Source organism: Helianthus annuus, chromosome 8, assembly GCF_002127325.2.
Source record: "Helianthus annuus cultivar XRQ/B chromosome 8, HanXRQr2.0-SUNRISE, whole genome shotgun sequence".
Lineage (NCBI taxonomy): Eukaryota > Viridiplantae > Streptophyta > Magnoliopsida > Asterales > Asteraceae > Helianthus > Helianthus annuus.
The window spans coordinates 160,004,091-160,023,379 of record NC_035440.2 but is presented as its reverse complement, the minus strand read 5'-3'; the positions used below and the strand labels follow the sequence as shown (position 1 = coordinate 160,023,379).

Here is a 19,289-nt window from a genome sequence, read left to right as displayed (position 1 = left end):
ATGAAAGGGTGGGGGTATTTATAGATTTGGCACAACCATTAAGATCGTTCCTCGTAAAACGAGCTTTAATCTTAGTCGTCCAAGTGTGCCCCTTGTTTTGTGAAACCATGGGAGCCCCTAATATGAGCCCATAGATTGTTCAAAACCGTTGGCACACATTAAAACCCAGCTGCTGAAACAAACAGCAGGTTTTTCTGATCCGGGGGTTCTGTCGCGGCCTGCGTAATAGACAGACAAGTCTTACGCGGCCCGCCTGGGCAAAGTTTGGCAGAATGTGCAGTTTTGGTCCATGCACTGTAAAACCTTGGTTTCTGACCTGTTTGAAGCCCGTTAAACCATTTTCAAGGCTCTACAATGATGCCTAAACATATTGGACATGAGACATGCTCAAAAATATGCCGGATGTCGGTTCGTTTGGTCGTACGATCGCGATATTCGCTTAATTACGACGAAATGCGCACGAACGCGAAAATCGATCTAAATTACGCGACGAATGGATTTTTCTTATGCCAAACACTAAGATAAAATATTTTAGTGCTTACATAAATTTTTGGATGTCCGGATGCATTCAGAACGTAAATTATGCGCGAAAATGTAAACTTATGCACTTTTTGACGCTTTTAGTCCCTGAATGAGCAATAAGTTTATTTTAGCATACCGAACCCCTCAAACCTATTTATAAGCTATGTAAAGGATATTTAGGGTATGTTTAACTTATGATCAAGTTCCGGAATGTCTGTTACAGTACGAATCGGCATACTTTCGCAGTTTGTTGAATTTAGTCCCTGTAAGAGAATAAACTTGATTTTGCCATACCAATGCCTTCAAAACTTATTTCTAAGTTATGTAAAGGTTGTTTAAGGTATGTTAAGCATATGTTGATGTTCTGGAGTGTTTGTCGCGTTAAGCTGATTACGTTTACGCACCAGTTTGCGTATAACTTTCTAGAAAGCGATATAGAGTTTGAAATTGAATAAAAATCAAAACATGAAAAATGTCAAACACAAACAAACAAACATTGGGATCAAATAACATTATTTTATTGATAATTGAACTGTTTACAACGATTACAAGTACAGATGTCACAAAGATACGTAGACATAATTAGAGGTAGCACAATAGGTGGAATGGGTGGATCGGATAATGGGTCAAACGGGTCTTATCATCTTCATGGGTGAGTACACAATTGATCACTATTGGCTATTTTGTAATGGACTTTAACCAAGCAATGTTCTGCAAAACATTTGAGCTGTAATTGCTTCTAGTGAAATAATCTATTATTTACAGACCTCATAGATTGAAATTATAGTTCCTTTCGTTACCTTCCAAGATAAAGAACGATCAAAGTTCCTGGATGCAGAAGCTTCAAGATTTAAAACCACATTCTGCAAAACACATATAATTAATTGTTATAATTAATGCATAATAAGGAACTCCATAAAAACCAAACAAAATTATGGTTATTTTACATGCATATTTGTCCATCATGAAGTATATTAGAGGTCACTATTTTGGTACCCTCTTTCTTATAACACGGACCTCTATTGTGTTGGATCGCCCCCAGTGACGATTTATGCTATATCTTCTAAAATCAGTCATGATGGTCCTCCTGTTCGACGAACACATTGCTATTGATAAATATACAATTTTAGTGAAAAGCACGCCATAATATTTTTGAGACTTAAATCAACATCTAAAGCAAAAAAAGTCAGAATAAAACAAAATTCAAACCAAGATCCTCAAATTAATAAACCAAGTTTTCAATCAGAGGCATTCACGATCTCACGCAACAACACATGGTACAAAAAAAGACCCAATTTAAATAAAAATAGTTTGAAATTAAGTAAAAAAGTACCTTCGCAGGATAAGGGGGAGGAAAGGAAGTAAATGCAATCGGTGTTCCGTTTCAAGAGCTCATCTTCCTCCGGTGTAATTGTTTGACTTGTTGCTGAAGACAGGAAGTTCCTGCACAACATACTCAAGAAGTTTCATCTCGTCAGCTACAACATCAATGATAGCGAGGGGGATTGTCACCGGCAGCCACCATAGTCGTTACATTTGGGTGGGGCATTTGAACTCTGCCTCCCTAACCTGAAGCCTTAGCCGCCACTGTCGGTCTTCACACCATCATTGTATCTCCCGACCAAAATACACCGTCGTCGCCATCATTGAACCGATGGTCAGAATTGCTTCCAAAAACTTGCTAACCCAATCTAGCATCACCACCGCTGCTTATTGGAATGACAAACAAAATTTATCTCAATTTAACATGGTTATATTATTTATACATTTCTTTCACACTTTCTTATGGTTCTTAGACCGATCACACATTTTACACAACTTTTTTGCTTTCAAGTAGTTATATGATCATTAGCACACTTTTAGCACACCATTAAAGGGCCATAAACTCAACTAACCATTTGACTTAACTTTTTGTAAAAAATAATTACCTGATCAATGAACCTGTACTTGTCCCACCTATGGAAAGCCAGGAATGAGAAGGTCTTCGATGATAGTCAAAGCACGGTTATATAACCTCCTGTGTTTTTCTGTCCTTCCTGAAATTGTTTAAACAAATTCATCATTAGCATTCCTAAACAAATTCACTTCATTCCCATCTTCAATCTTTAAACAAACAATACCCTGTTGACTTATAAAGTCGACCTTATATTAAGCGCTGACTTTGTTGTGTTCATGTGTGTTTGTTGAGAAGATCTTGATTCAATAAGCTCCCCGACAACTACATGGTTTCTGAACAATATAGAAATTAAATTTAAGTCGCTCATACACACACAGAACAACGAAGGTTACTTATACAGTTATACGAACCAAATATTCGAGCAATAGTATCTAGCTAATCAACTAATTTGAATCATTTTAAAAATAACAAATTAACAAACCCTAGATCTATGAAATGAGATTAAATGCACAACACATCAAGAGGCTTTTATAAAACATAAACTTAAGGAACAAAACAATTGGGCATAACAAACTCCACTGGCAGTATGAAAAGTCGTACACGTAGATTGCAAATAAAGAAAAACATATTTAGGGTTAGAATCAAATGCCATACATTTCATCGAACACCTGATGGGTAATTATTTCAGTACCTGTTTGGTGATAAGTTGTTGTTCCCTTGATTTTGAAGACACGTTGGTCATTATCTTCATCAGAATCTCCAGCGTAACTATCCAAGTCCAATGAAACAACTGAAACAAAAATACTAAAATCGTAAAATTGATGTCAAAATCGATTAGAGAAGAAGCGTGGTTTCATAATCTATATTATCATAATCGAAGGAGGAAGAAATACAAAATGGATTAATCTCCCTCTTTAGGAAATGGAGTAATCTCCAACAGCGAAAACGAAAGAGAGTTGCGTTAGGGTTTCTCACGCATATAATACTTTTGTATAACAAATCAGAGATAAAATTGAAAGGCTTTAACTTACCTTGAACATAATCATCAGAAGATGGATGTGGTGCCGTCGAATGTGGGAAGAAGAGCGGCGATTTCTTGATTTCGGAGTAAATTAGGGTAGGCGATTAAGGAATTAGGGTTTTTAGATGTTTTATATAACCGGGTCACAATCCGGATCCCGTGTTAACCCGTTAACAAATAACATTTACCCATTTATTTTCCCGCCAAAAAGCAATCCAAGATGCCCTAATAACGCGCCACATCAGCCCAAATCCTTTCATTTATTATATATATATATATATATATATATATATATATATATTACTTTTGTAGTACAAAATTACACGTATATCTAGTTATGGATCCAATCATGTATGTCACGCACGACCTGTTTCCACATAACTTTTTCTCCTATTATTCGTATTCTATCTCATTCTTCTACTAATTCATCTCCTAATGAGCGAAGTTCCTCCAAATTTTCCTGGCTCATAGGTGGCATGGGTGCTGGTACAGGATCAGGGTGTCGAGGGATAGGTTGACCGTAAGGGTATGGGTTTCTTATTACACTATGTGTCCACCATTCGCTACTCCAAAAGGGTTCTAAAGGGTTAAGGTCAGTATACTGGGCTATGGGGTTTGGTGGGGGAATCCTGGGAATCTCGTAAGGGTCTACATCAGGAAATGGATCTTCTTGGTCAGGTTCTTGCATCTGTTGGTCTGGGAATAAAGGTAACAGTGGAGGTTCGGCTACTTGGTTTTGGTTATTATTTACGGCTGTAGTGGCAAACATGTGAAAATTAGCCAACTGTCTATCTAATTCTTCTTCCCAAGGTAGTCTACTGATTACTTCCTGGATCTGTGTGTCTGCCTCCCTATTGGCCCTGGATATTGCTCTTTGTTGCTGTAACTTTTTTACTCATTTTCTCCTTTCATAAGCTCCTCTATTAAACCAACCTCTTTTCTTAGTAGTAAAAGGTTCCTCCGATTGTGCCTTAAATATAACTATTCCCTCTTCTGTATCGGCTGAATAAGTTGAGGGATCAGGCTGAGATAATGTTCCCTCATTTTTCCGTGAACTATCTAAATGATGATAAGCGTCCGATGTTCCTTGATCACTCATACTGTAAACTAACAAATAGTCAAATAACATAACACATAATCATATAATTTATTTCCTAACACAGAATTTGAAATTTTGGTGTCAGCAGAACACTTCTTTGGCTTAAATCAGTGGCTGTAGCTCTGATACCACCTTCTGTCGCAACCCCCGACCCCTACCCGGGAGCGGGCGGCCCCGAGCCTCAGAGTGGGTGGTATCGGTGTCTATTAATTTGGCAACGGAATACATCAGGACCGTAGTTAGGAAATATTTTTATCAGAGCAAAACACCCAATTTTTATAAGAATAATTTATGGAAATAAAATCCAAGTTCACTTGATAATACATTAATAGGGATAAACCCTAATTATTGAAAACAAAATTTTCTTGTTTATTTAGGTAACTTTTATAGCCACTATTCCAAGCCTTCAGTGCTCTCCAGCTGGCTTCTATTGGGCTTTCATATTACGTTACCTGAAACGCGTTTTAAAACATTTTGTCAGCAAGAAATACTGGTGAGTGCATCCCAGTTTAATCAAAACAGTTTTAATACTTTAACAGAATTAAGGGCAACCCACAATTACATTTGCTTGATCTAATCAATTATCCAATCAGTACTGTCAACCCGATTTGTGGGTCATATTACTCATTGGCTAACTCTTTGTCCAATGGTAACGTCTCACAAATTTTGTATACAAAACCCTAACATACCGGCAGTGATTGTAGACTTACAAATACTCAATTACTATTAAGTGTAATTTAAAACAATTGAGGTTTTTATAAAAATAGTTTACGTAAAGCAGATGAATTCACAAAAAGAATTATAAAAAGAGAATGTACTCACATATAGTAAGAAAAAGCAAGATGTACTCACATTGCAAGTTTAGATAATACTACGGCTTCCTGAGAATCTCCTGATTATTATCTATTAAATCAAATAATGCACACGTGTTAGTAAAATAACCGAATTCAGTTTAACCGTACAACTCGAGACAGAATTCCAATGACTGAGTCGGGCAGAGCCGACATGCATTACGGAAATTCTAAATCAATCGGGTGTACACACGAGACAGAATTCCAATGACTGAGTCGGGCAGAGCCGACATGCATTACGAAAACTCTAAATCAATCGTGTAGGGAAATAATAGGGTTATAGTACTTACAACGAGGCAAAGCTTCGCTAAATAGTGGGTATTATGCCTGAGCAGAGTTTCTACTATAAAGAAGTTGAGAGAGAATTCGGGAAATGAACGGCTGAACAAATCAGCTCGAGCCCTCCATTTATAGGCTGCTCGGCCACTTGGTCGCGCCCCGCGAAAGAGAAGGCTAGGGCCTTCGCGGCCCGCGAGAGACCACGTATCTTGTTGTAGGGTTGCCGAGTCAGGGGGTAGGTTCGTTGTGTGTACGACACATGTCAAAATTGTGTGCCGGCCAAGTAATGGCTGTCGCGCCCCGCGAAGGACCAAGGGGTCTCCGTCGCGGCCTGCGAGCGACTGCCAAACTTGGTTTTTGTTGATTTTTCTAAGCGTAGGGCTATTTAGGGTCCGTTTCTCACGTATGGGGTATATTTTAAGACATTTCGGGTGTCCAAAATATTTTTAGGAGGGTTGTTATACCCTAAGTATGCAATACGTAGGGCCGGATCATTCTTCTATTGATTGCTTTGAGTTCAGGATTGAAAGAGATTTAACCCAGAATGATGTATGCAATGTGATAGTGTTTTGATAAATGAAGAATAGAACATGTAGAGTACAAGTTCTAAGAGAGAGAGAGTAAGATTTCGGAATGTTTGGCTGAATGACCAAGTGTGGTTATTTATAGGGAATGAGTATGCTAAGAGAGGAAACCTTTGACTAGTGATCCGGTGATGCAGTGAGGGGGTTGCCCTTTTTGGTAGGTTGAAAGCTTCAGACCTGCGGGTAAAAGAATGTCACTTCTCACGTGCTTCTTTTGCGGCTGAGTGGGAGAAGTCACACGTAAAGTGTGAGGGGACGTGACACTGTTCCATGCTTTTTGCTGTTCACTACAGCTGGTCGTCTTCCGAACCCTTTAACCTTTCAAACCTTTAAGCTATATTGCACTTATTGTTAGTTTATTAAGCTTGAGTTACCCACATCATCAGCCCCCCAAGTTAGACGTGTTTGTGGTGTAAGCTCAAAGGCTTCTGACTTTTGTGCAATCTTTTTAATGGCTTCAAGGCTTGAAAGGTTCCAAGCTTCGTTTTTTGGGCTAATTATTTATTCTGAACATTACGTTACTATTCATATGAAATTAAATTCTTTCGGATAAAAATGTGCTAAGTTAAGAACCCAATCAATTTTCAGTCCATACCAAAGATGATGAAAAATAAAAACAAACTGATACATGTAATCCTTTTTCAAGTATTTTGTTGTTACCTTGTGTGCTTGAGTGATTTCGACTCTAGAGCTCTATAAACTCGAGTGAAGCTTCGCTGCCCATATCACGAGCACTACCATATGAAAGAACTGCAAGCCCAAAACAAAACCATCAAACCCCAAAAATGTATGAAGAGTGCATACACATACTGAACCAAAATTAGACTTTATGTAACTATTTCAACTATATAGTAAAAATACACAAAAAAACATATTTTTATTAGTAGTTTCCTGCTGAATCAACGTTTAAAGAGAAAACATATAAAATTTAGATAACTAATGTTTTTAAATCTATCAACAGAACATGGAATGCTGGTTATAAAATGGCATCTAATTTGAATATAAAAATATCTAATAAATATTAGGTCATTTGAGGAAAAAAATAAGATACCTTAACATACCAACACCGCATTCGATGGCAACTTTACTTAAGAAAAGACCATCAGCAAGAAGACGTTCATCAAACCCAACCCTCCAAACTGAAGCAACCAAAATTAGACTTTATGTAACTATTTCAACTATACAGTAAAAACACACAAAAAAACATATTTTTATCAGTAGTTTGTTGCTGAATCAACGTTTAAAGAGCAAACATACAAAATTTAGATAACTAATGTTTTTAAATCTATCAATAGAACATGGAATACTGGTTATAAAATGGCATCTAATTCGAATATAAAAATTTCTAATAAATATTAGGTCATCTGAGGAATAAGAGAAGATACCTTAACATACCAACACCGCATTCGATGGCAACTTTACCTAAGAAAAGGCCATAAGCAAGAAGACGTTTATCAAACCTAACCCTCCAAACTGAAGCACCTATCTGAAAAAGATGTTTCTGGCTACAATAAAGAAAATATTAGTATTCGATACCATATATAAAAAATGTATATGAGAGTATGAATAGCATGTATACCATTCTTCTTCAATAAGCTGCTTATTTCAATTATACGAGAGTATGAGATGCATGTATACCATTCTTCTTCAATAAGCTGCTTATTTCAATCATGTATAAAGAAAAATTAAAAATAATCAACACGAAGCACACATACAAATTATCTCCAAAAACTAAATGCAATGTCTAGCAAAGTGCTTCGTCTATCATGTACCCAAACATAATTTGCTAATTGCGATAACCTAAACCCTATATCTAACTTACCTGGTCGTTCCTGGCTTCAAGGATTTCACAGCCATCACTTATTATTTTGGAATCTATTCTAATCTGAGTATTATTTTAAATTCGATTAGTAATTTTAGACTATAATAACATGTAATTGTAATCTAATCTCAATATTATTTTGGACAATTCAATGGTTCTTTTCTTAAAAAAATGCTTAACAAAAACAGACATTAGACACATATTAGTCACTTTTTTAATGCAGTTAGCCTTTAAAATATAATGAACTTAGGAACTTGCAAAGCAATTGAACTTTTATTTTCGATGATTGTTTTAAGGGCCATAAATTGAAATTGGTTATCCATAATTGACCCTAATAATTGTTTTAGGGGTATATTGAATAGAATTCCCAACAGGAGAATGGGAAAGATTGATGAACAATTTAATAAAAAATTAAAAATTCTTACTGTGAGGTGATCTGTCTCTGTTATTGAGTTTATTAATCGCTCGTCCAAGATATCGCTACAAAGAAATTGCTGATTACAAAAATCAGCATAAAGCTTCCATGGAATGGATCCTCGAATGCCAGCATGAGCAGATCTGACAACTACAAAACAAATATGAACATATAGTATCGGAAAAATAACAAAAATTGATGATTTTAAAGAAAAGGAGTGATAGAAGGTGAAAGAACATAGGCAATGGAGAGAAAGGAAGGCAACGAGAATTAGGGTTTGTTTCAGTTTTGAAAGTCAGTGATAGAGCATTGTAAGAGAAGAAGCGTATGAAAGAAGCAAATGGAATAAAAAGAGGCGATATTTCCCTCCTAAATGTACTAAAGGAGGCCTAAGGAGATGCCAAGTGGCAATTAGAGGTTTAAGTAAATGCCAAGTGGCATAAGATGTTTTGCTTTAATATAAAGTATAGATATCAGCCACTTCTATAAAACTTTATTATCTACTATTGATTCATCTTGGAGAGTTCAATCACCTTGAACCTGTTGGTAACTATCAAAAGGATTAGTACCTATATTTTGGTCTTTTTTGGAATGCCTAAAACACATCTCATACGCACACACTTTCGCAAATTATATTCTGCAAAGGTGTTCATGGAGAGTTTCACGTATATGCTACATATGTCTCTTGAGAGATGTTCACGTTCCACAATTTTTTTCTGGATTCGTCATTACTTTAACCTTACTACACACACATCACAAAACCTATGTCATTAGCTTCCCATATTCATCTTGATATTTATAACATACACTTGGAATTTATATGGTATATCTGAATAAATAGTTGGACAATTGTGTTTCTAGGTATTGTTCACAATTTTAATAGATGTTCAAATTTCTGACACGACACGAACACAACATGAAATTTGTGGGTTTGGTCTTACTATACATGGACCAGTTTCGCGTTGAACTCACAGCTTGACACATTTAACCAATTTATCTTCTATTTTATTTTATTTTTTAAAATATGTTATATGTCATAAATTAAAATGGTTGGGTATTTCATTCTAGCATTAAAACTTAAAAGAAATTTTGACGATGTTATAATTAAAATGTAATTATTTTGTATGCATCTGTATTGTTTGTTATAGATTGTAAATTTAAAGCATTAAAATATGAAATAAATAATGCAATCGTGTTAAACATGTGTTTTTTATGTCAACCTACAAATATATGTGTCGTTCATATATCTGACACAAATTTCAAGTTCATATCAGGTTATCCGTCAACTCGCAAACATGATCCACTGCGATAAACCCGGTCCAACTCAGTTTCGAACTAGCGACCTCCAGAGAGGCCTAGTTCTAAATTTCATTGCCACCACCTATGTCCTTCAAAATGCTGCTAGTGAGAGTTGAACTTGAAATTTCAAGGAAAGAAAACAAATGACCAACCACTAGACCACCATTTCGGGACACCCTAGTAGGGGTGTTCATCGGTTCGGTTTATGGTTTATTTGGTTTTCAAAATTGAGATTTTTATATATATATCCCCCTATTAAGAACCTGAATTACATATTTACCCAACCTAAAATTTAAATTACATATTTCCCCTTCTTATAGCAAAATGACACATATACCCTTACAACATAAAAGAATTATACCCCATACAAACACTGCTTAATTGCGAATGTAATGATTCTCAGACGTAACCGTTAAAGCTATGTAGAGATCGGTGACTCTAGATAATTATATTACAATAAAACCAAATTAAAGAAGAAAGCAGGAAGAACAAATGCAATTCCCAGGCTTAACCATTCTTACATGTTTACTTGTTTTGGTCCAAGATTTCAAAACCCACAATTACAAAGGGTTATCAAAAACAAAAGATAAGAATTTAATAATTTAGTGATATAACGGGATTAGTCATACAAAAGTAATAGAGAACACGATTCGGACTTCGAACATCAGATCTTCGGTTTGAAGGGCTTCAAGCTTAGCTAGTTCAACCAGATTTATATTTGTTAAATTATTAAAAATTATAATAAATTTAACCTGTTAAGCTTTCTTCTCCAGCAGTTCGCCGTAAAAATGTGCAGGTTGACCGGAACATGTTTTAAGTTCTATAAGAGGGTTCTGGACGTTTAGACTTCACGAAATTGTTGCATACGGGTGGAGTGAGTAGTATGGGTATCTATTCAGTGTTAGGGTTCATTATGGGTTCGTCGGAGAATACGAATTCACCATTACTTCATTGCAGAGAATACAGGTTACAAAGGTAGATGAAGGGGATGGTGACATTTTTGTAATTTAATAAAAAAAATAGGTAAACCTAGAAATTTTGAAGTTTTATTTGAACAAAAAGGGTAAATTTGTCATTCTCTAATTTATTTTTATTAAAATAAATCAAAATGGGTATATTTGAAATTTTTTACTTTTAGGAAGGGGATATATGTAAATAAAATTTTATACCGGGTATATATGTAATTTTTGAAGTTAATAGGGGGATATATGTAATTGCCCCTTAAAAAATGTGGATTCAAAAACCGAATCAAAAACCATATTCATAATTCGGTTTCAGTTAGAAACCAAACCGATAACCGAATTCATTGTTTGGATCAATTTATTCGATTACAATTACGGTTTAATTTACGGTTTTTATTTGGTTATAGTTTTCTTTTTTTTTTTTTTTTCTTTTTCTGAACACCTCTACACGCTAGGATGTTTTTAGTGAGAAAAAAATTAGCAAGCAAAGACACAAATATCTAGAGCTCTGTCCCACTTGCACGGCTGGCTGACAGACAGACACTCACACTAAGTCATCAACCAAGCCGAGCCACTTTCCCGGTAACCGGCTAAACCGGTAAACCCTTTCATAACACAGATATAATAATAATCGAAACCCGGTAGCAATATATGAAGTGAGAAAGCGAAGGCATACTGAACAAACAAAAGGGTATAGTCAGTCATTTAGACCATGCCCATGTGATTTCCCATTTTGGATCTTGAAACCTCAAATCAGTTCATAAAACACCCTAAAAATCAGATCGTGTGAACTGTTGTTTTGATTGGAAAAGATGCAGGCAAATGCTGGATTGGTCGCTGGATCACATAAGAGGAATGAGTTGGTCAGAATTAGACACGAATCTGATGGAGGGGTATGTTTTTTTTATTCTTCTTGTTTGATTTTGAAATGGGTTTTTGATTTAGTGTAGATCTAATTCTCAGGTGATGTTATCAAGTGCATCTTGTTTGATCTAAATTTGGGTTTTGTTTAGATCTGAGGTTTAATAAGATTAGTGATTGGTTTTGATTGATTTGTCTGAATTTTTTGTTTGTAATTTTGTTTGTTTATTCTTCTTATTATTTATATATGTCGAGGTTTGGAATTTGGATAATTGGGATCAGATTTGCATTTTGGGGGGGGGGGGGGGTGATTTGTGAGAAATTTGTTGGAAAGATTTGTGTTTATTTAGTATTAGTTTAATGTGGGAAAATGGGAAATTTTGTTGAGTAACAAAGAAAGAGGTAGTAACGATATGATTCCGATTAGTCAAATGTGTCAACAGATGTGAATTTTCCGAATTCATGCTTAGAAGTTGTTCCCTTTTTGAAAAATGATTTGTTAAATCTGTTTAGATTTGCAATAAAAATGCTAATCATAACATATTAAGATTCTGATTAGTAGTTTTGATATGTGGATCTATTATATGATATTATTTATAATGAATGATTCATTTGATGTGTTGATCATGCAGCAACCGAAGCCATTGAAGAATTTGAACGGGCAGATATGCCAGATCTGCGGGGACACCGTAGGCCTAACTGAAAGTGGTGAAATCTTTGTTGCTTGCAACGAGTGCGCCTTCCCGGTATGCAGGCCATGCTATGAGTACGAAAGGAGAGATGGGAATCAAGCCTGCCCTCAATGCAAGACTAGATACAGAAGACACAAAGGTTTGTTTAGTTTGACTTTTGGTCAATGATAGATAGATGGTTAGATTTTTAAGTTTTAACTTATGGAAATTAATAGGGAGCCCTCGGGTTGATGGTGATGAGGATGAGGAGGACGATGAAGACTTGGAGAACGAGTTCAATTATGATCAAGGGAACACCAAAGCTAGACGCCATTGGCAGGGAGATGATGCTGATCTTTCTTCATCTGCTAGACACGAGTCTCAGCAACCCGTCCCCCTTCTCACTAATGGCCACCAAGTAAGCTACGATCTATGAATATATTAAGTTTTTCCTTGTCAATACGGTTTACGCTTCATCACGAAAATAGAGGAAACGGGTCAAAAGAGCCTTAAATTCAAACATTTAAATTATTCTATTTGCAGGTCTCTGGGGAAATTCCAAGTGTTACAGACAATTTGTCGGTAAGAAGTACATCGGGTCCTTTAGGTCCTGGTGACAAGCATGTCCACTCACTTCCGTACATCGACCCCAGGCAACCAGGTAGAAAACCGTCTTATCTTAAGTAGTATATCTTAGCAAAATTGTGATGTGATGTGATGTGTGTTATGTTGTAGTTCCTGTAAGAATTGTGGACCCGTCAAAAGACTTGAATGCTTATGGGCTCGGAAACGTTGACTGGAAGGAAAGAGTGGAAGGGTGGAAGCTAAAACAGGAGAAAAATATCACGCAAATGAACCACAGATATGGCAGTGAAGGAAAAGGAGGTGGTGAGATTGAACGCACCGGATCCAACGGAGAAGAATTGCAAATGTACGCATCTTATAATATTGTTTGCGTTTATATGATCGATTGTTAACGAGGTTATTGTTTTTTATGGTGACTGGATTTTTATGTAACAGGGCTGACGATGCGCGTCAACCAATGAGCCGAGTGGTGCCTATTTCATCAGCTCATCTTACTCCGTACCGTGTTGTGATCATTCTGCGGTTGATTATCTTGGGTTTCTTCTTGCAATACCGTTGCAGTCATCCAGTGGAGGATGCTTATCCCTTGTGGTTGGTATCTGTTATCTGTGAGGTTTGGTTTGCGTTATCATGGATTCTTGATCAGTTCCCAAAATGGTTTCCTGTCGAACGTGAGACCTACCTTGACCGACTTCAAATGAGGTAAAAATCGCAAAATTTTAATCATTCCTTTCTACGGTCATGAGTCCTGAAGTGCAAAGTGTTTTGCAGATTTGACAGGGAGGGAGAGCCGTCACAGCTGGCACCTATAGATGTTTTCGTGAGTACGGTGGATCCGCTGAAAGAGCCTCCTCTCATCACAGCAAACACGGTGTTATCAATTCTAGCTGTGGAGTACCCTGTTGACAAAGTCTCTTGCTACGTGTCTGATGACGGTTCTGCTATGCTTACATTTGAGTCCCTCTCTGAGACTGCAGAGTTTGCAAGGAAGTGGGTCCCGTTCTGCAAGAAACATACCATTGAACCAAGAGCACCCGAGTTCTATTTTGCTCAGAAGATAGATTACTTGAAGGACAAGATTCAGCCGTCTTTTGTCAAGGAACGCAGAGCAATGAAGGTGAGTCAGTAATCCCATTGACCTCTAATGTCATGGTTGACTTTTTTGGCATCAGAATTGACATGTTTAATTTGTAATAAACATACCATATAATAAACGAAAATCTTCGAGGACACGTGTCACTTTCTGGTGCATCCTCACCCTTATTTTCCCACGACTCTCTCATATTAAATCATAATTTTCCCGCTTCTCTCTTCTATTAAATAATAATTTTCCTATTTCTCTCTTATTTAGTTAATATTCTTTTTTCAACTATTTCCTTTTTTTTTCCAACTAAGTAAACTATATAAAGAATTCTGTGTAATTTTGAAGATCATTTATATTTATATTATATTAACAAAGTAAAATATGTTCAAACAATTGTTTTACTAGCAGGTGGTTTCTTTAGTCACTATAGTATTCAGATTAGTTGGAAATTTTCTTATAATTTATTGATGACAGAGAGAGTACGAGGAATTTAAGGTGCGGATAAACGCTCTTGTAGCCAAAGCACAAAAGATGCCAGAAGAAGGTTGGACAATGCAAGATGGAACTCCTTGGCCCGGAAATAACCCTAGGGATCACCCCGGAATGATCCAGGTGAACAATTTTCTTCTTGAGAATAAACCTATGTTTCTTCTTATTAAACAACCTTTCTTTTCATGTGATGATGATGATGGGTAATTTGGTTGTGTAGGTGTTCTTAGGACACAGTGGAGGACTTGATACAGATGGTAATGAACTACCGCGTCTAGTTTATGTCTCTCGTGAGAAACGTCCAGGTTTCCAACATCACAAGAAAGCCGGTGCTATGAATGCTTTGGTTTGTTCACATTTCCTTTCTTTATCACCTTTCACCTAAATTTTGTTACTATGTTGTCTAAAGCGCGCCGGGCACGCGCCTAGGCGCAGCGAGGCGAGGCTATAGCGCCTGGTGGTAGCTTAGGCGCAAATCTGGGCTTTGTTTGTAAAAACGGTGCTCAGGCGAGCGCCCGGAACCAGGCGCAACGAGAGAAAAATGTGAGCTTAATTCTGTCAGGCGTTCCTTTCTTTTTTTATGCTATTTTTTAAAGCTTTTTTCACAGCTGTAAACCATTGCTTCAACTGACTTGAAAAGTCAACCTTTTAACCATTGGATAAAGATGTGTCTCCTTGTCCTTTTTAATCTAATCAGCCAACACCAGACCATACTCATCTTTTTTAAAAATTAAAACACCAAAATTAAATGGCTTTTATAATAGTTTCTTTATTTTATGTGGAATTGTGTTAAATTTCAAAGCATAATATATCTTTTAATTTTTTTTCCTCTATAGGCGCCTTTCTTAAAAAGGCCCTCGCTCTTTTTGCGCCTTGCGTCTTTGACAACAGAGTTTTGTTAGTTATCCAGTTTAGGATTAATACGCAACCCAAATTCATAAATACATGGGTCGAAATTGTTGTGGTTGACAGATACGAGTTTCGGCCGTGTTGACAAATGGTGCATATCTTTTGAACGTGGATTGTGATCACTACTTCAACAACAGCAAAGCTCTTAAAGAAGCCATGTGTTTCATGATGGATCCTGCTTATGGAAAGAAGACTTGCTATGTTCAATTTCCACAAAGATTCGATGGGATTGATTTGCACGATCGATATGCTAACCGCAACATCGTCTTCTTTGATGTATGTTTGCGTCTTACTCTTTTTAATATCAAATCCAATATATAATTATTTCATTCATATTGAACAATATTATATTTTGTAGATCAACTTGAAAGGGCTGGATGGCATTCAAGGGCCGGTTTATGTGGGGACGGGTTGTTGTTTCAACAGACAAGCTCTTTATGGATATGATCCGGTCTTGACGGAGGCTGATTTAGAACCAAACATTATCGTCAAATCCTGTTGCGGTTCACGAAAGAAAGGAAGACACAGTAACAAGAAGTATATAGATAAAAAGAGAGCAGCCAAAAGAACCGAATCCACCATTCCCATTTTCAATATAGAGGACATGGATGAGGGTGTTGAAGGTTTACTCTTTTCCCGTCATTTACCATTTACAGTTTCGTTTTTTTTTTCAATATTTGTATTTATATGAGGTTGGTGAGCAGGATATGACGAGGAAAAGTCGCTACTCATGTCTCAAAAGAGCTTAGAAAAGAGATTTGGCCAATCTTCGGTATTCATTTCCGCTACGTTTATGGAGATGGGAGGAATTCCACCCACCACGAATCCTGCTACCCTTTTGAAAGAGGCTATCCATGTAATTAGCTGTGGTTATGAGGACAAGACCGAATGGGGTAAAGAGGTAATTTTATCGTTTGATGCTTGTTTATGAGTTTGACTAGGGCTGTTCATTTTTATCCAAAACCCGAACCTGAACTAGAGAATACCCGAAAAACCTGAACCCGACCAACCCGAACTTTGTATGGGTTGGTTATCGGGTTACTTTTTCCCAGCCAAAAACCCGAACCCGACCGAAAAACCCGAAACCCAAAAAAAAACCCGAACATTAATTGTCTTTTTTTATAGATGTTTTTGGTTTGGAGTCTCTGGTATATATTGTCAAATGATGTTTAAATGCGGATAATATTTTTTAGTAGCAATATGAATTTTGATGATATTTTGTAATAAAAAAAAAAAATCATATTTTCATTGTACATCTAAACCCGAAAACTGAACAACCTGACCTGAACTAACCCGAACCCGAATAACCCGAACCCAACCAATCCGAACATTTAATGGATTGGTTATTGGGGCACTTTTTCCTAGCCAAAAACCTGAAAACCTGAAACCAAAAAAGATGCAATGTTTGAATTTTTCTGGGAAATGACCATTTTGCCCTTGTTGTGACATCCGGGCATGCATTTTGGAGACCATTCTTTATTGATTTGAAATGTTGTTGTTCAACACGTGTTTTGTTTGGTTACATTCAGATCGGATGGATCTACGGGTCGGTGACGGAAGATATTTTGACGGGATTTAAGATGCATGCAAGAGGATGGATCTCGATCTACTGCATGCCTCCACGGCCGGCGTTCAAAGGGTCTGCTCCAATCAATCTTTCTGATCGTTTGAACCAGGTTCTTCGGTGGGCTTTAGGTTCCATTGAGATTTTACTCAGCCGACATTGCCCCATCTGGTATGGGTATAATGGTAAACTGAAACTCCTGGAGCGGCTCGCGTACATCAATACCATCGTCTATCCTCTCACCTCAATCCCACTTCTTGCTTATTGTGTGCTTCCGGCTGTGTGTCTTCTCACCGGAAAGTTCATCATTCCTGAGGTATGTTGCCCTTTCATTTATTTGTCGTTTCTTCAACCTCTTAATTGTAAAGGAAACGGACAAATATTTACCTTTTGCATCTTGTTTCTTGCAGATTAGCAACTATGCGAGTATGTGGTTTATTCTTCTTTTCATCTCGATCGCTGCAACGGGTATCTTGGAGCTGCGGTGGAGCGGTGTAAGCATTGAAGATTGGTGGAGAAACGAACAGTTTTGGGTCATCGGTGGGACGTCAGCGCATCTTTTCGCAGTGTTCCAAGGTCTCCTCAAAGTTCTTGCAGGAATCGATACAAATTTCACTGTCACATCAAAAGCAAGTGATGAAGACGGCGATTTTGCAGAGCTCTACATTTTCAAATGGACTGCTCTTCTCATCCCTCCGACCACCGTCCTTATTGTCAACTTGGTTGGAATCGTTTCCGGAGTCTCGTCAGCCATCAACAGCGGTTACCAGTCGTGGGGCCCGTTGTTCGGGAGGCTGTTTTTCGCCATCTGGGTCATTGTCCATTTATATCCCTTCCTCAAAGGTCTGTTGGGCCGTCAAAACCGCACCCCCACCATTGTTATCGTGTGGTCCATTCTTCTTGCTTCCATATTCTCGCTACTGTGGGTGAGAATCGATCCTTTTACAGTGGACGACAAGCTTGATGCTATACGAGGGCAGTGCGGGATCGATTGCTAGCTGTTTTGGTTTGGTATATACACAAGAACATCACGTTGTTTGTCTTTTGCTTATTTTCTTTGGTAGTCAAAGCAGAATGAATGTGTAGGAGGAGTTGTTTATGGTTAAGGTTTCATTGTATCCGTATATTTATTATACTATACACTTGTTTTGTTGTGTTTATTGGTGGTTAATATATAAGTTTCAAATAGATGAGGTTGAACCTTGGTGGTTAATATTGTGACTACTATTACAATGTCCATTTACAAGAAGTGCAGATCGGGTGTAAAACATATAAAGCCTCGAAGAGAATTGAATACATGTCCAGAATTAAACTAGAATTATACCTACTCCAAGTATTTTTAACTTGAGAATTAATAAACGTGATAATATATTAAGCCAAAACTGAACTACCTTAATCAAGGGCCTCTTCTTTTACAAGATTGTAGCCATCAAACTGAATTAGCGAATACCAGAAAAACCCGAACTCAAAGCCACCGAAACCTGAATTAGCGAATACCAGAAAAACCCGAACTTTAAATGGTTAGGTTATCGAACAACCCGACCCAAAAAACCCAAAACACGAAACCCGAAAAAAAACCCTGAACATTTATTGCTTTTTCTTATATAAGTGTTTTGGTTTGGAGTCTTTAATATATGGAACATTAAGTTTTGGGACTTTTAAATATTAGAGAAAAATGCCCGGATAGTCCATGTGGTTTGCTCCATTTTCACCTATAGTCCATACACTTATAAAATTACAGCTATAGTCCCCAACGTTTGCACATTCATTAGCGTGGATGGAGGTTAGTTTTTGGTGTTAAGTGGGTGTGAAATGACCTAAATACCCTTGATATAATAAATTAAAACATTACAAAAAATCAATTTAGTATGGATAATATCAAGTGGGCCTGAAAGTTCCGGATTTGGTGGTTTAGACGGAAGTTTGGATAAGATAAAGCTAGTTCGGTAGAAATCTCGTAAGAATAGTCATAAGTAGAAGATTCCATTTCATACCAAAGAGTATACATCATTTACAAGCTGGAGAGAGCATCATGCAATCTCTCCAACATTTCCCCTCTAAAGTCCAAAACTTAACAAATTCTAACACATGAACCTATTTATAGGCATGACTCATCCGTGCTGATGAGTCTTGTCCATGCGGATGAGTCTCAAACCTATTTGGACCACTTCTAAGCTCCAAATCTCATGTGTTTGAATCTAACTCTCAGCTATACAATATTCAACACACGCTCTATCTAACATATTCGCACAGTGGCGAACATACATAATATGCACTAACAAATTCCCCCTTAGCCGTCACTTTCGAATCTTGATCTTCAAATATGAGAGTCGTGTTTGAATATTATGCAACTTCAATCAAGTATCTGATATCTT

At 37.1% G+C, this 19,289-nt stretch overlaps 1 protein-coding gene and 1 long non-coding RNA gene across 4 annotated transcripts; one reads left to right on the top strand and one right to left on the bottom strand.

The window, feature by feature from the left end:
• Nucleotides 1–1,474: 1,474 nt before the first annotated feature.
• On the bottom strand, nt 1,475–8,809 carry LOC118481116. Of its 3 annotated transcripts, none has more exons than XR_004864442.1 (10): nt 8,501–8,809; nt 7,833–7,908; nt 7,639–7,758; nt 7,305–7,392; nt 6,914–7,003; nt 3,111–3,209; nt 2,665–2,751; nt 2,451–2,558; nt 1,856–2,228; nt 1,475–1,628 (listed from the first exon to the last, which is right to left on the bottom strand). It is a non-coding gene; the product is annotated as an uncharacterized LOC118481116 (long non-coding RNA). The 3 variants fall into 3 exon arrangements; XR_004864443.1 differs by having other exon boundaries at nt 7,639–7,754; XR_004864444.1 differs by lacking the exons at nt 6,914–7,003; nt 7,305–7,392; nt 7,639–7,758; nt 7,833–7,908; nt 8,501–8,809 and adding an exon at nt 3,451–3,658.
• A 2,590-nt stretch (nt 8,810–11,399) lies between these two features.
• LOC110930813 (cellulose synthase A catalytic subunit 1 [UDP-forming]) lies at nt 11,400–18,114 on the top strand. The gene is made up of 14 exons (XM_022174201.2): nt 11,400–11,644; nt 12,245–12,443; nt 12,520–12,701; nt 12,827–12,944; nt 13,019–13,214; nt 13,304–13,570; nt 13,640–13,985; nt 14,427–14,564; nt 14,662–14,787; nt 15,414–15,626; nt 15,709–15,973; nt 16,055–16,251; nt 16,880–17,230; nt 17,325–18,114. Exons 1-14 carry the CDS (start codon nt 11,564–11,566, stop codon nt 17,910–17,912), a joined length of 3,267 nt encoding a protein of 1,088 aa, XP_022029893.1. The 5' UTR covers nt 11,400–11,563; the 3' UTR covers nt 17,913–18,114.
• Nucleotides 18,115–19,289: the final 1,175 nt, after the last annotated feature.

Excerpts from the sequence above, each read along its gene's own strand:
- LOC110930813 (XM_022174201.2), top strand. The coding sequence starts at position 11,564 with ATGCAGGCAAATGCTGGATTGGTCGCTGGATCACATAAGAGGAATGAG. Across the intron at positions 15,627-15,708 it reads GCAACATCGTCTTCTTTGAT|ATCAACTTGAAAGGGCTGGA; the intron begins GTATGTTTGCGT and ends TATATTTTGTAG. Across the intron at positions 16,252-16,879 it reads AGACCGAATGGGGTAAAGAG|ATCGGATGGATCTACGGGTC; the intron begins GTAATTTTATCG and ends GGTTACATTCAG.